The sequence below is a fragment of the Chiloscyllium punctatum genome, chromosome 6 (genome assembly GCF_047496795.1).
Source record: "Chiloscyllium punctatum isolate Juve2018m chromosome 6, sChiPun1.3, whole genome shotgun sequence".
NCBI lineage: Eukaryota > Metazoa > Chordata > Chondrichthyes > Orectolobiformes > Hemiscylliidae > Chiloscyllium > Chiloscyllium punctatum.
The window spans coordinates 76,987,718-77,002,744 of NC_092744.1; the positions used below are offsets into that span (position 1 = coordinate 76,987,718).

Genomic DNA, 15,027 nt, shown 5'->3' on the forward strand with positions numbered 1-15,027 from the left:
AGGAAAATGATCATTTTCGGGAGGACAAGATAGTCAATTAGATTTTAAGGAAGATAACTTTTAGAGGGTAACGCAAATAGTAGAATTGTGAATGTCTTGAAAGCAGCCAATTTTGCAATGAGTTAATAAATTATGTGGAATACATTACTGCTTAAAGAGGAGGAAGTAAGGACTGCAGATACTGGAGAACAGAGTCAAGATTAGAGTGGTGCTGGAAAAGCATGACAGCATCCAAGGAGTGGGAAAATCGACATTTTGGGCAAAAGCCCTTCATCAGGGATGAAGGGCTGATGAAGGGCTTCCTGATGAAGGGCTTTTGCCCAAAATGTCGATTTTCCTGCTCCTCGGATGCTGCCTGACCTGCTGTGCCACTTTAGGGGAGGCAGTGATATAGAGGTAATGACACTCGATCAATGTTGCTGAGCCCAGACTTTAATATTCAAGGGAATGGATTCTAATTCCACCCTGCCAGATGATGAAATTTGAATCAGATTTTTAAAAATTGAATTAAAAAAGGACATAACGGTAATTAGGTAACCAAAGCTTATTGTTTCGAAAAACCATTTGGTCCACTAATGTCCTTTAGGGGAGGAAATCTGCCATCTTTACCTGGCTTGGCCTACGTCTGTCCAGTCCCACAGCAGCATAGTAAGCAATTCAGGATGGGCAACAAGTGAATGATGGGTGTCTTTTCCTTAGAATGGGGGATTTCAAGACGAGGGGGCATGTTTTAAGGTGAGAGGACAGAGATTCAAAAAAGACATGGGGGCAAATGTTTTACACAGAGGGCGATTCACATATGGAATGAATTTCCTGATGAAGTAGTGGATGCAAGCTCAGTGTTTAAAAAAAAAACACTTAGTTTTTTTTTCATGTAAGTACATGAATAAGAAAGGTTTGGAGTGATATTTCCCAGAAGCAGGCAGGTGGGACTAGTTTAGTTTGGGATAATATTCGGAATGAAATGGTTGGACTCAGGGCCTGTTTCCAAGCTGTAAGACTCGAAGTGCTGACCTATCCAGTAACACGCACATCTCATGAATGAATAATATATACTTTTTAAAAGTCAGGAATGATTGGGCTACCCAACTATTTTATGGGTACGTGTATTCCTTTGCCCAATCCTCAGGAAAATGCTCATTTCCCAACTCTCAACAGGGAGAAAAAAGCTCTGGAGAATGACTATGCCAATATTTTGTTTATTCACATGGGACGTGTGCATCAGAATTTACTGCCCATGCAGAGTTACCTTTGAAGTGGTGGTGGTAAGCTGCTTTCTAGAACCGCTACGGTCCATGTGCTGCAGGTTGACCCACAATGCCATTAGGTAGGGAATTCTTTGCCTCCTTTACTCAGCCTGGAGAATTCCAGAAATGCAAACAAACAAGAGATATTGGACTTGAGCCTGAACCTGAATCAGGTAAGCTTAAAGGGAACACTCAATTTATGTTGACTTCATCCAAGAGGTACTCATAGCGAGTGGAGTCACAAGAAGCTGACGTTGAGGTTTGTGTCTAGGAAGCCCTCGACTCAGAGATTGGGAGTCTGGCTGGAGTTGAGGCAAGGATCTATCATGATATAAAATAATTGTGAAATGTAAGAGACTTAATGGTCAACTCTGTTCTAAGTAGAATGCCTTTTCTTGAAGGTACCCAGTCTACAAGTGGTTGCTTTTGAACAAAGTTCAATTGTGAATACATTGAAATCCAAACAGGTAACTTTAACTCATAAAACTCCTTCTGGGGACACATATTTTAAACTTTGGGAGCCAACTGGATCTTTCAAAGGCAGAACACCATGGCTGTCCTTGCCACCCATGTACTTCAGAGGTAGTTCAGCACCACTTTCTCAAGGACAATTAGGACTGGGCAATAAATGCTGGCCTGGCCATTGACATCCACATCCTGTGCCCAAATATTTTAAAATGTTTCTCTGTCGGAGTTTGAGCAAAGCCATAGACATAAGCAAAAGCATCGATTCTATTCTTTGATCCATGCTGAGGAAGCTCTGCTCAGAAAGTGGAGCCATGTTTAGTTTGCTATGTATGGGTCGTTCTATAACCTGATGGTTGTGTTTTTGTGCAACCCTGTGTTGTAGAAAAATCGCGCTTTAGAAACAATGCTTGAAGTTTTGATGATGTAGTTGTATTATAGCCAATAAACGTTTGAAAAGTTTGCATTTTAGCAACAGTATCCCCAATTCATCAATCACATTACAGCAAACTAACACTGATAAAATGTGCGTTATAACAAAACAACCTGTACTGTATATAAACAGAACTACTTTTCAAGTTGAACATAGTGCTGTGATCTGGATGCACAAAGATACAGATTATGTCAGTATAGCATTTGATGCAGGTGTGCTGGTTTATCAGGTACAGCCAACTTTGTTTTAACTGGCACCTTATGAACCATGACTCTCAATAAATGGCAAAAATGATCTACCTCAAATATCCCAATGCTTATTATATCATTCCACCAAGTTCAGATTTTTTTTTTCATTTATTTATCTCAATGTAAATATATTTGTTGTTCAAACAAATAGCCACACAAAATATCGACAATTGATTCAATTTCAAGTCAATTTCTCCTCAAGTACTGCAACTGACCGTAATGTCGGAGTAGTCAGTTGAGGGTGTGAGTGAGAAGGCTCCCTGCGTGTGTTTCTACATTGATTATATGGGTCTCTTGATTATTTGACATACTTTATCAGTTGGCACACTCCTGGTCCCATAGGTGCCAGATAATATATTTACTGTATATCTCTCTGTGCAGACTATCCCTGTTTAGCCCTACTCACCAAGTAACAATGGCTCTGTGATATCTTTTACTACCTCGTACCTGAGTTTCTCCAGAGTCCAGTAGTGAGTTGCTCCATTCTTCTGGTCTTGGACTTCCACAGCCACAATGGTGCGTGGGAATGGGCGCTTCTCCCTGTCCTTGACCGCATCAGGAGGCATGAGATCAGGCGGTAGAGGGGAGTACAATGTGTCTGTGAGGAGCACGAATTGGAACTGCACCTGTTCAATTAGAAAGGAAAACTTTTCAAGCATGTTTCCACCGTCCTTCTTCATGGAACTATACATTCACTCCCGTGAGTTTAATGCGGTATATGATTTGTAAAATTGAGGAGATGGTGAGTTTTACTGATGAGTCTTCTCTCAGCACCAACGATGATACATACCATCCCTTCCCCTCATATCTTGGAATGCATTTTTACTGCACAATTATACTCCCACCTCTCACCGTTGCTTATTCAAGTCCAGCTGGTCTAGCTTCTGCCCTGCACACACAACACTAAGAAACAGTCCTAATGCAAGAAAAGACCCAGCTACTGAAATGAAGATTGATCACAATTCTGTAATCTACACTGTTTGACAATAATAAACAAAAAAAATCAACTGAATTCTGAGGAACAACTCAGCCCACCTCTATGGTCTGGGCTCTTGATCTACTGAATTTGCTTTCCCCTTTCTATATGTTTTCCATCCATTATATCTGTATCAAACTGGCTGTTTTTGTCTGCCCTATTTGTGAATGAATGCTTGCGTTTAAGAGGTTTTTAAAAAATTATGCTTAAATATAAAGTTGCGCAATAATAACGAGAAATCCTTTTTTTTGCTATAAGGTAAACAATGAGTATTTTTCACATTAAAAGGTGTTATATTCCCGTGAACCATGGAACTGATAGGAGTTACATTTATGCAGAATATGGAGTTTGTCGGGCAAATTGATCATTGCAAGTGGCTTACTTAAGTAATTACACATTTGTGGAGCAGTTGTGCTCATCTGAACAGAGTCATGACACTGATAACCATAGAGCAGGCTCTCAGAGGCACTATGACACAGGAACAGAATCAGTATGGAAACAGGCCATTCGGCCCTTTGGATCCACACTGACATTCCAAAGAGCACCCATTCCCCTTTACTGCTTGTGTAACCCTGTTTTTCATATGCCTAACCTGCAGATCTCCGGACACAATGGGGCAATTTCCCATGGCCAATCCACCTAACCTGCATATCTTTGGACTGTGGGAGTAAAATTGACCACCCAGAGAAAACCTACACAGACACGGGGAGAATGTGCAAACTCCAATCCAGATTGCTGCCACTATGAGGCAGTAGTGCTAACCACTGAGCCACCATGCTGCCTGAAGTAAGCCATTTGGCCCATCAATCCTGCCCACCATTCAACGGGATTGGGGCTGAGCTGATAATTATCAACTCCAGTTTCCTGCTTTTTCTTCACAATTCCCAATTCCCTTACTGATTAAAAATCTGTCCATCTCAGCCTTGAGTATGTTTAATGGACCTCCTTGACCAGCATCTCTGGTTAAGAACTTCACAGATCAACTAGCCTCTGACAGGGGTGGCAACTTGTCTAAGGATCATATGTATATTTCAATTAGATTCCCTCTCATTGTTCTCAACCCAGTGAGTACAGGCCCAGCCTATTTAACCTCTGCTCATAAGAAACAGGAATAAACGTGGTGAACTTTCTCTGGATTGCCTCCAATTCCTGTCTATCTTTTCTTCCGTAAGGGGCCCACAATTGCTCACAGCATTCCAGATGAGCTTTGACTAAGTGTCTTGTATAGTTTTAGCAAAACATGCCTACTATTGTATTCTATTACTCTTGAACGAAAAAGCTAACATTGCATTTGCTTTCCCCATTACCCACTAAATTTGGATTCATGGGCAAGGACACACAAATCTCTCCTTGCTGCAGCTTTCTGCAGTCCTTCTTTATTTAAATAATATTCAGCTCCTCTATTCTTCATGCCAAATTTAGAATCTCAAATTTTCCCACATTATATTCCATCTGTAAAGTTTTCGTATATTCACTTAACCAGTTTTATATCCCTCTGCAGATATCCTTATCACTTGCTTTCCCACCTTTATTTTGTCATCCACAACCTGGCAATAGCACATTCACCTCTGCCATTAGATTCATTTATATGCATTGCAGGTAATTGTGCCCCAGTGCAGATACCTGTGGAATTCTACTAGTTTGCAGAGTTACAGAACTCTCCATTTTCTATTAGTTAGCCAATCCTCTACTAAGTAGCCTATGTATGGTACCTTATCAAATAACTTTTTGAAATCCAAATATATTACATCCATTAGTTTCCTCTTTCTCTACTCTGCTTATTACCTCCTCAAACAACTGTGTTAAGTTTGTTCCCCTTTATGCAGCCATGCTGATTTTGCTTGATTATGTTAAGAATTTTCAAATTCTCCCTTATTTCACACTTTATAATAAACTATAACAAATCATAAGATGCAACCTATCAGGTTCAGGGAACATCTCAGCCTTTAGCTCCATCGGTTTCCCTAGTACCTTTTCTCTAGGGATAGATATTGTGTTTATTTTCTTTCTTCAATGTCCGATGTTAATCCCTGGAAAATTGCCAAATACCTTTTTCTTCAATTCCACGCTGATGGCATTGGCCTCTTTCAGAAAGATGGCATTTCCCCATAGCAGATCACGTAAGGAGGTAAACTGGTAGCATCTCCACTTACGGAATGCCCATAGTGCCAACTCAAACTCCCGCTCTGTCCATTGCACTGTGTAGAAAGATAACAATGGAAAGAGGATTAGAACAAAACAATCAGGAATCAGTCCTGGTAACCACCACTTGAAAGATAAACCTCCTTACACAAACCATGTGCCCTAATTGCTAATCCCTCCAGAGTATCTGTGCCTATGATACCTATTCATATTTCACTCAAGGTGAGGCATATAAGTGTGATACTGCAAGCAGTATTATGGACTTCCTCAATTGGAATGGTCACCAAATGACATTATTTCTGTTCCTTAAATGCCCAGTCAGTCCCAGAGTGTGAATGGACACTATCAAAAACTGAAATTGCTAGATAAGCTCAGCAGGTCTGGCAGCATCTGGGGAGAGAAATTAGAGTTAACGTTTCAGGTCCAGTTCTGAAGAAGGGTCACTGATTTCTCTCCCCAGATGCTTCCAGACTTGCTGAGGTTTTCCAGCAACTTCAGTTATTTTTTTCAGATTTCTAGCATCTGCAGTTCTTTCATTTTTTTTTGTGAAAGGCCAGTGTCTGACTCACTGTCACACGCAATAAAAAGACAATATACAATATCATTATACTTAGTCACATTAATCTGGTTTTGATGGAAAAATCACAACATTGCTGGAGAACTGGTTAGCAGTGATAGGAACATGAGTTGTAGAACCCTTAAAAACTGCAGAAAGATCAACCTTCTGAAAATTTGTAAATGTAACCCTTCGGTCTGCATTACTGTCACTCCTTCAAGGACCATGCATTGGTTGTTTGTGACTGCTGTTGATTGAAATATTAAATTCTTCCCTATTTGTCACCTTGCTGTATTTTATTGGTCAATCCCCTACCAAATTATTTACAGCTGCAGGGGGTTTACACGAAGCCTATAATGTGACTTCTTCCCTACGGAAATGCTTGCAATTTTCTTGATATACATTAATAATCTGGATCTTGGTGTGCCGGCAACAATTTCTAACTTTGTAGTTGACGCCAGTCTTGGAAGCATCGTGAACTATGAAAAGGGCAGTGTGGAATTCCAAAAAGGGCATTGCAAAATTGGTGGAGTGGATAAATGGGTGATCGGTGGCAAATATGTTTCAATGCAGAGAAGTGTGAAGCATGTTGGGAGGAAAGCATTGAAAAACAATACAAAATAGGGAGTACATCTCTGAGAGAGTGTGCAAGTACAAAAACCTGAATATATATGTGTACAGATCACTGAAAGTAGCAGGACAGGTTAAGTGAGCAGTAAGTAAAACATAATGTCCTCAGCTTTAATAACAGGGGCACAGAGTACAAGAGCAAGGAAATTATGTTTAACTTGCACAAGACATTTGTTCCACCTCAGCTGGAGTATTGTGCACACTCAGAGATACCGCATGATAGGTATGATGTATTGGAGAGAGTTTACAGGAATTGTTCTCCTTTATAACACTTTCACAGTTTATAAGATAGTTTACAAGAACGAGGAACTTCAGTTATGAGGATAGATTGAAGAAGTTGAGACTATTCCTCTTGGAGAAGAGAAGGCTAAGAGGAGATTGGATTAAGGTTTTCAAAATCATGAGTGGGTTTGGTCGAGGAGATAGGAAGAAGTTGATCCCACTCATAAAAGGCACATACACGAGACACCATAGATATAAAGCTATCTGCAAAAGCAACAAGTGTGAAGTGAGGAAAACTTTTTCATTGAGTAGTTAGGGTATGGAAGGCACAGTCTGGAAGGTGATAGAGGCAGCTTCAAATGAGGTTTCTAAAAGGCCATCAGATGATTATTTGTGTAAAAATAATGTGCAAAGTAAGCAGGCTATTGGCATGTTAATGATGCTCCTCAATGAGTCAGTGCAGGCATGATGGACAAAATAGCCTCCTTTTGCACTGCAGCACTTCTATTATCCTGATTTTAAATTGGGGCAGAGCTGAGATCAATTACTCAGTTTGTACCCTCAGATTATATTTACAGAGTTACACTGTGCCAAGCAGGCCTTCCAACAAGTGTTAATACATTGCAAATCGTTTCTGGCGAAGCCCTGAGTGCTGCTCCACTCCATCAGCTGCACTGCTCACGGACCCAAATCAGAAAAGGATCAACATCAGAACTGGAGAACACTTTATCTCTCACCTTCCTCCTCTGGTTCTTCATCGTCCTGTGCATTATCTGGGTAAAAGCAAGAATCCATCTGCCTTTGTAAGGCCTCAAGCCTGCTTTCATAGTCCTAGAAGGAGCAGGTTAAAATGAGTGGTTAAAAAAGAAACACGGCTGATCATCTAAAGGCAAATGCATTTGTCCAGTAAATATCATCCGTGCGCTAACACTGCTGCCATTATGTGGGTGCAGTGAGGTGCGTAAACATTTTTTGAAGACTTGCCAAATCTACAAGGACCAGTCATGGTAAATATTGCATTCCCTGAACTCTAAGGTATTGAATCAATAAGCAGCTGTTGAATAATCCCAGGATTTTAAAGCTATGAAGGGAAGCTTGTAGGCTAATTAAAGTTCATTTTCTATCGTGTTTCAGCCTTTTCAATATACTAGCCTAAGACAGATAGTGAGGAACAAATGGGATTTAAAACAAATGGAACGAGTAGGCGGGGTAATTGTATGCAATGAGAATAAATGTGAAAAGGCTTTGTTCATGAGAACTCTGCACCAAAGGAATGAACTGGAAGCCAATTTGATTTTTTTTTAAAATTCTGTGTAATGGGAATAATTGAAAATATGTTTGCTCCATTACTGTTCTATACAATGGGAGAAAATTAGACGGAGTTATGGCCATTCATTTCTATAAAATAGGATTGAACGGGAACAGGTTTGGGTCAGTGGAATTCGATAAAATGGGAGTTAATAGGAAAGGGATTTATTCAATGACATTCATTACAATGAGAGTAAATAAGAAATTATTTGGTTTATTGGAATTCCACAGAATTGGATTGAATGGGGAAAGAGCTATCCTGGGATTAACATTTTCTTGAATTCAGGGACAGAGCATGTGAAATTCCATGCTGGAGTCAGAGGTGGAGCAAAACTTCGAGAATCACATGTGGGATGGAGTTTAAAATTAACTTTCAGTCAAATAAGCTCTGAATCCAGAATGCAAAAGGAAAAGGAACGCAATTGTTGTAAACCTTTTCCTTTATCCCGCTTTACTAACTTTTGACCATTATCTGCGATTGCTTGAACTTTAGCGGCTCGTTTGGTTCGAGTGGAGAGCTTCTTTTAACTGGAGTTTTGGTAAATCTTATGATCTTGAGATGATTACGGAAAGTGCATTGTCATGGACAGTATACATTATAACTGTGAAGACAGATGGATTGGGAGGTGGTCTGACAGATAAATGGAATACATTGGCGTGCTGGGCCCAATGACTGGGTCCTGTTCCTAACTCACACTGGGCAACCTATTAGGTTTTAACGCAGCACCTACGCACTGCATTCATGGGTGGAAGCAATGAGCTGGTGCAAAGGCATAGCTGGTAACCGCAAACCCTTTCAGTTCTCTAAGTAAAATTCAAGAAACTGCTTTGTCACATACCAATCTCTGCTGCTCCAAAAGTAAATCAGCCTCCTCCTTTTCTCTCCGATATTGGGTCTCTAGTTCCTGAAGCCTAAGAAGCAATTCCAAAAAATAAAGCATCTTTTTCAAGCTGATTCAGAAAAGATTACTGCAAATCGTTCAAACTGGGGGAATACAGTCAAAATCTTAGGGGTTAACCTGAGGGAAGGGGGTTTGTGTCCCTTATTGTAAAGGTCATACAACAATGTATGATCAAACAGTTCCAAGTTAAGTATAACACAGGTTAGCTATCTCTGAACAGGCCATCGTGAGTTAGAGGCAGAGCAAACCTCCTTCAATAGTATCTATCAAACACTCCCAGGTCTTGCGTAACAATGGGTTAGGTGCAGAATAAGTACACTGTCCCAAACATCTCTCCCAGGGGAGGTACAGCAAAGCACTCATCTTCTGCATTGTCCTTGCACAATGGACCAATGGGATCATACATTTTCAAGACAATGTGGTATTTTCACAGAAATGTGAACTGAATGCTATCACAGTTGTGATCCCAAATGTGACAATCCTCCTGTAGTTTACTGTATTGGAAACAGAATTTGACTTAATTGTTTACCATAGATTACAGGATAAGAATTGGAACAGAGTGAAGCACACTATCTGTAATGTGGATCTACAGAGGCACCTCGATTATCCAGCATTTGATTATCCAAATTTCAGATTATCCGGCAAGACTGCAAGGTTCTGATGCTTGGCTAAACTATGTTATCTGGCATTCGGTTCTTCTGAATTCAATTAAGCCGAATGAAATACTCTCCGCCCATGTCCTTCGGATAATCGAGGTTCTGCTGTACATCAATCGTCTGACTCAGAGATGCCACAGGTGTTGACTGAGGGATATGGAAATTCATATTAATATAAAGGTGTGCTGTTTAGTTAGAACAGAGAGACTGGTAAGGTCTGGGCTGCATTGTCACCCATCATTATCAATTTATTTCACTGTGATAAGTATTTGCTGCATGTTTCCATTGACCTTTTGATTTTTTTTTGTTACAGTACATCACCAGAGCCTGTTTGACCTGTTTAATAATTCCTTCAAAAATAATAGAAAAATGACCGTCAATCTATGAGTCAGTTGACCTGGACATGTTTAATGTTGGTTTGAAGTGGGAGGTCAGCAGTTTCTGGAACCACCGCTGTTACACTTCTCTTTTTTTTTGGAAGACTCTGTGTATATTACAGCATCAAGAGAGTGGTGCTGGAAAAGCACAGCAGGTTAGGCAGCATCCGAGGAGCAGGAGAATCAACATTTTGGGCAAAAGCCCTTCATCATGAAGGCCATTCCTGATGAAGGGCCTTTTGCCTGAAATGTCAACTCTCTTGCTCCTTGGATGCTGCCTGACCTGTTGTGCTTTTGTAGCACCACACTCTTGATTCTAATCTCCAGCATCTGCAGTCCTCACTTTTGCCTAGTATATTACAGAATTGCAAGCAATCATTCCTAAAACCGTGAAGTGGCAAACGCTGAACATCGAGGCTGCCTTGTTATCAATAAGTGGTGGCCCGAGTCAAAAAATCAATAGTGCATCTCTTGATGCTGCAGCCACCTGCTTCTGCAAAACTCCCCTTCCCATTTTTTTTCTGACCTCCCCAGTCAGTTTTATAGGTGTCCCCTGAGACAGGTACCCACCAAATCTAAGGCTTTAATACCTATGTGCTCCGAAGCAAGTGGAGGTATACTATCACAGAATAAAATCACTGTTTCCTACTTTCAAAACTCATAAGATCAAGGATGTTATTAAAAAGGTACTAATAATTTAACATGAGTGGCTTGTGAGAAAATTTGATCATTGTTCTCGGGTGAAGTGATCTCAATGACTTTCGATGGGTTGTTTAGCTCTAAACCAAAGAATTTCATCGACAATCTTCCATTTATGTCCTTGTCTTACCCCAAAACCTTCCAGTATTGGTACATTTACCTCTGCTCCATCTCTTGCTTCATGTCAATGCCCTGCTTCTCCAGCAGCTCCCGCTGAGCAAAGGCCCAGTCCACAGGCTCCACAGGTGTCTCTGCGCATGGCGTCTTGTCACGCTCCTGACGGGCCTGCTCAGGGTGGTTGAAACGGAAGACGTGGCTCTTCCCCATAATGATACGGTTTCCTTTCAATGAAAAGAAATTGAGAAGTAGTCTCTATTTATAATTCTGTATTTGGAAGGTAAGTTGAGCAGTCAGTTTATGTGAAACATAGGGTGGAATTTTTACACTGCCCCTCCCAAGAGACATGCCAGGAGGTGAGAGGGACTTTAAGTCAGGCACTAATGTCAATCATCACTGGCCTATTAATGGGGGTAACACCACCACTCTTTTTTAAACCAATTATGTCTACCTGAGAGGGCAGAACTATCTTTGGCTTAATATATTGTCAGAAAGCTAACTCCTCTAACAATGCAACAATCTGTTGTACTGCACTGGAGCATCAGCCATGTCTCTGGAACTGGACTTGAATCCATGATTGACAGATGAGCATGCTACCTCTGGACCAAGACTTTCAAGCAAGTTGTGAGGCAAATTACACCTCCAGAGCGAGTGAAGATCTTGGTCTTCTATACCAAACAATTGAATGATGATATGGAGGGACTTCAGGATCTCTCTGAATGAATGAACTTGGATGGACCAATTGGTCTTTTACTCAGCAAATACCTCAGTGAATGATGTTGTGTTATGATGTCTGAAGTGTTGTTACACACCAAAATTTTCAACAATTTCTTGAGGCTTGTTTATGGAGTTACATTGCAGGTTTAGCTCATCTTCATACTGATTTTTCCACTGTCATGTGTTTTTATTGACAGGAGTGAGCTGCAAGGACATAGCAATGCATCTGCCATTTCGGAATATCATTTAGATTCTGGAACAACTCTTTGAAAGGAACTGCCTCTGAAACCAGTGTGGATCCAGTGCTCTCTTGTCTCTGAATCAGAAAGTTGTCAGATTAATCTTCATTCAGGACAATCCAAACTGACACCACAATGAAGCACCGAGCATGTGTTGCATTGTTGGAGATGCTGTGAACATAGATGGGACGGTTAAAACAGAAACCTGCCTGTCTCTTCAGATGGACGTGAATCAATACATGATGAAGAACAGCCATGAAGAAGAATCATGAGACTCAAAACATTAACTGTGCTTTCTCCCCACAGCTGCTGCCTGACCTGCTGAATATCCCCGGCAATTTTAGTTTGAGGAAGAACGGGGAGTTCTCCAGTGTGCCAGTCCATAGTCATTCTCTAACTAACATCATCTGATCCAATCAAAGATGTTGATGACAGAATTTGCCAGCACAGGAAGAGTTATTAGACTTCAATGCATGGTTTGTGACATGCTTTGAAATTTCCTGATGACGAGAAGATGCTGCCTGACCAGAATTCCACTCTTCTTTCATTATTGGCGTTTTTCAAGAATGTTCATAAAGAGGTGGCCATTAATCCTCTTTCCATACAGTCTCTAAATGCATGCATACGTGGCACGCTTTAGGAAACAAAAACAGTAAATACGGGGGGCGGGGGGGGGGGGGGGGGATCTCAACGGGTCAGGCAGCATCCATGGAGACAGAAACAGTTAACGTCTCCAATCCAGTGACCCTTCATCAGAACACACATCTGTCACTGGACTCGAAACAATAACTCTGTTTTTCTCTCTCCACAGATGCTGCCAGACCTGCTGAGTTTCTCCAACACTCTCTGCTTTTGTTTCAGATTTCAGTATCTGTAGTACCTTGCTTTTACTTTGGATTGGGAATGGCAGTCCAGCTGATTTTCTTTTCCCCTAGACGTTGAGACTTACTTTGGAAATTTGGAGTTAGAATCTTGTCAATTTATTGCTTACGAGCAGGTGAGGTAGTGATATAAATGTGAAAATGATCACTTATTATCGATTTCAAATAATGTACGTGTTCCCTTTGAATTTAAATCCTTCGATGAGTAATTAAGGCTTTTGACTGATTGTAAAAGGAGAAGCTGATAATGTTAACATCAGGACAGGATGAAATATAGAGTGTACAGTTGAAGCCCGAGCCTGTACATAAGATGCAGGCCAAGTACACACCTGAGCGAAGTACAGTTGGTTCAGTGACTTTCTTTCCATTAACATATGTGTCTGCCCCCTCACACGGTTCAAGGATGACAATCACTACAATACAAAAGAGAAACGGTCAAGTAGTTTCAAAACACTACAACAGAGTTGCTAATCCACAGTAATTAAACAATATTACATCCTGATCCATGCTGTGCTTCCCAAGCTCTCTATGGGTCTCCTTGCTCTCTGCAGAACGTTTTTGCCAGAGCTCCCCTGAGGAGGAACCAACAATCGCACCTTTGGGCATTGCGCATTGGCCTTGTTCATCCAGATGTCCAGAGGTATCACAACACAGTTTCTGCAAACCTACTGCTACAGCAGCTTCCACTCTGTGCTGGTGCTTTTGGGAAAAGCAACATTGTGGCTATGTTCTTCATGAGTTCTCTGTTTTTTTTTGCCACATGACAGCAAGGAGGCAGTACCCAACTCCGACAGAAAAAAGGAACAAACTCCATGCCTTTGGAGTTAATCGGTACCCATGCTAGCCATCAAGGCAATAGGGCTGACTAGCCTTCACTGTGGTTGTATTACTGTTGGATTGATAACGCAGAAGTTCAACTCCCACAAAGGCAGGTGGCAAACATAAAGTCAGTTTTTTAAAAAATCTGGAAACAAAAACGTTACTCTCAGGGCAAGTGACCACACAGTTACCAATTAATTTTGCAAGCCTAACATTTCATGAACATTCTTTAGGAAATAATACCTTTTAAAAGGCAACTGGATACGTATTTGAAAGGGAAATATTTGTTGGACAACAGGAATAAAGCATAACTGTGGGACCAATGGAATAGCTCCTTCAAAGAGCTAGCACACAAATGGTGGGCTGAATAGCATCATTCCATGCTCTGGCGATTCTTCTGAACATACAGCTCGGATTCAAATAAATACTTCTAGTCCAAGTTAAAGCTTTTTTCTGTTAGAATTTCCAATCACTTCAAGACACCAGATATGCCCTGGGGCTATTGCAGTTGTCATGCCAGCTGGTAGATTAGACATTCTGTTCACATGGAACTCCAAAATCACCATCACCAGATAGGATCAGAGTGCCGTACCTTCACCTAAAGATTTAATATCGCTGCGGAAGATGCAATGCTCCTCTTTAATGAAATGTCCGCTCAGCACAATGTCCTGCCGCCGTTCTGCGTCTTCACGCCCAACTCTGAGAAAACAGAGTAAATAGTTTGAAACGTATGAAAGTATTGAAATGCGGGCCAAGCCATTTGTAGGGTTTACGAGTTTCCCATGTTTAACTGTTTCGTTATTGCATTACGAAGTTAACTACGATTGAATCAATCCACCGGAAGCATTGCACCTATCAATAATTACATTCAGGCAATATTGCATTTGGCTGATTGGATTCTACATTCAAGCAGTGGCCAAGTACAAACCAAACTGATATTACGGGGTTGCTTCCCTACAGCTTTTGCCAATCCCATACTAACTTTGGTCACAACCTCAAAGAAATACTGTCAGCTATTTATATTGTTTCTCCTGGTTTTCAGTTAAAGGTGGGACATCATTAGAGCTCTTGTTGAAATTAACCCTATTGCCCCCGTTCTTCCTTCTGAGTTAAAACTAATAAGCTCGATGAAAAATGGTGAGGACCTAATGAAAAACAAATGTAATGGAAAGTGGCTCCCAGGAGTTTCAAACACACATTCCTGGAGACCAAGGTCCCATCCCGAGACTGCTCATTTTTCATCCCCATCCGACAGTCTAAGCTGCTGGTCCAGCAATATTGCAGCAAAGATGCCATGCAAGATAGAGTACCACTTGTCTGTTGCTGTGGCTCATACAGATGTTAAACTTCCAATTACTGAAATTGCAAGGATGTCTGGTTTTTCTTACCATCA

General features: G+C 40.9%; 1 protein-coding gene across 30 annotated transcripts in view; it reads right to left on the reverse strand.

The window, feature by feature from the left end:
• Positions 1-15,027, reverse strand: part of kif1aa (kinesin family member 1Aa) — a 326,170-nt gene that overhangs the window by 105,870 nt on the left and 205,273 nt on the right. For all 30 annotated transcript variants that reach the window (XM_072573022.1, XM_072573040.1, XM_072573019.1 and 27 more), the window contains 7 exons: positions 14,227-14,333; positions 13,145-13,228; positions 11,022-11,202; positions 9,067-9,139; positions 7,657-7,750; positions 5,419-5,567; positions 2,841-3,019 (listed from right to left, as the gene is read on the reverse strand). In XM_072573022.1, coding sequence (XP_072429123.1) covers positions 2,841-3,019; positions 5,419-5,567; positions 7,657-7,750; positions 9,067-9,139; positions 11,022-11,202; positions 13,145-13,228; positions 14,227-14,333 — 867 coding nt within the window. The remainder of the gene's footprint in view (positions 1-2,840; positions 3,020-5,418; positions 5,568-7,656; positions 7,751-9,066; positions 9,140-11,021; positions 11,203-13,144; positions 13,229-14,226; positions 14,334-15,027) is intronic.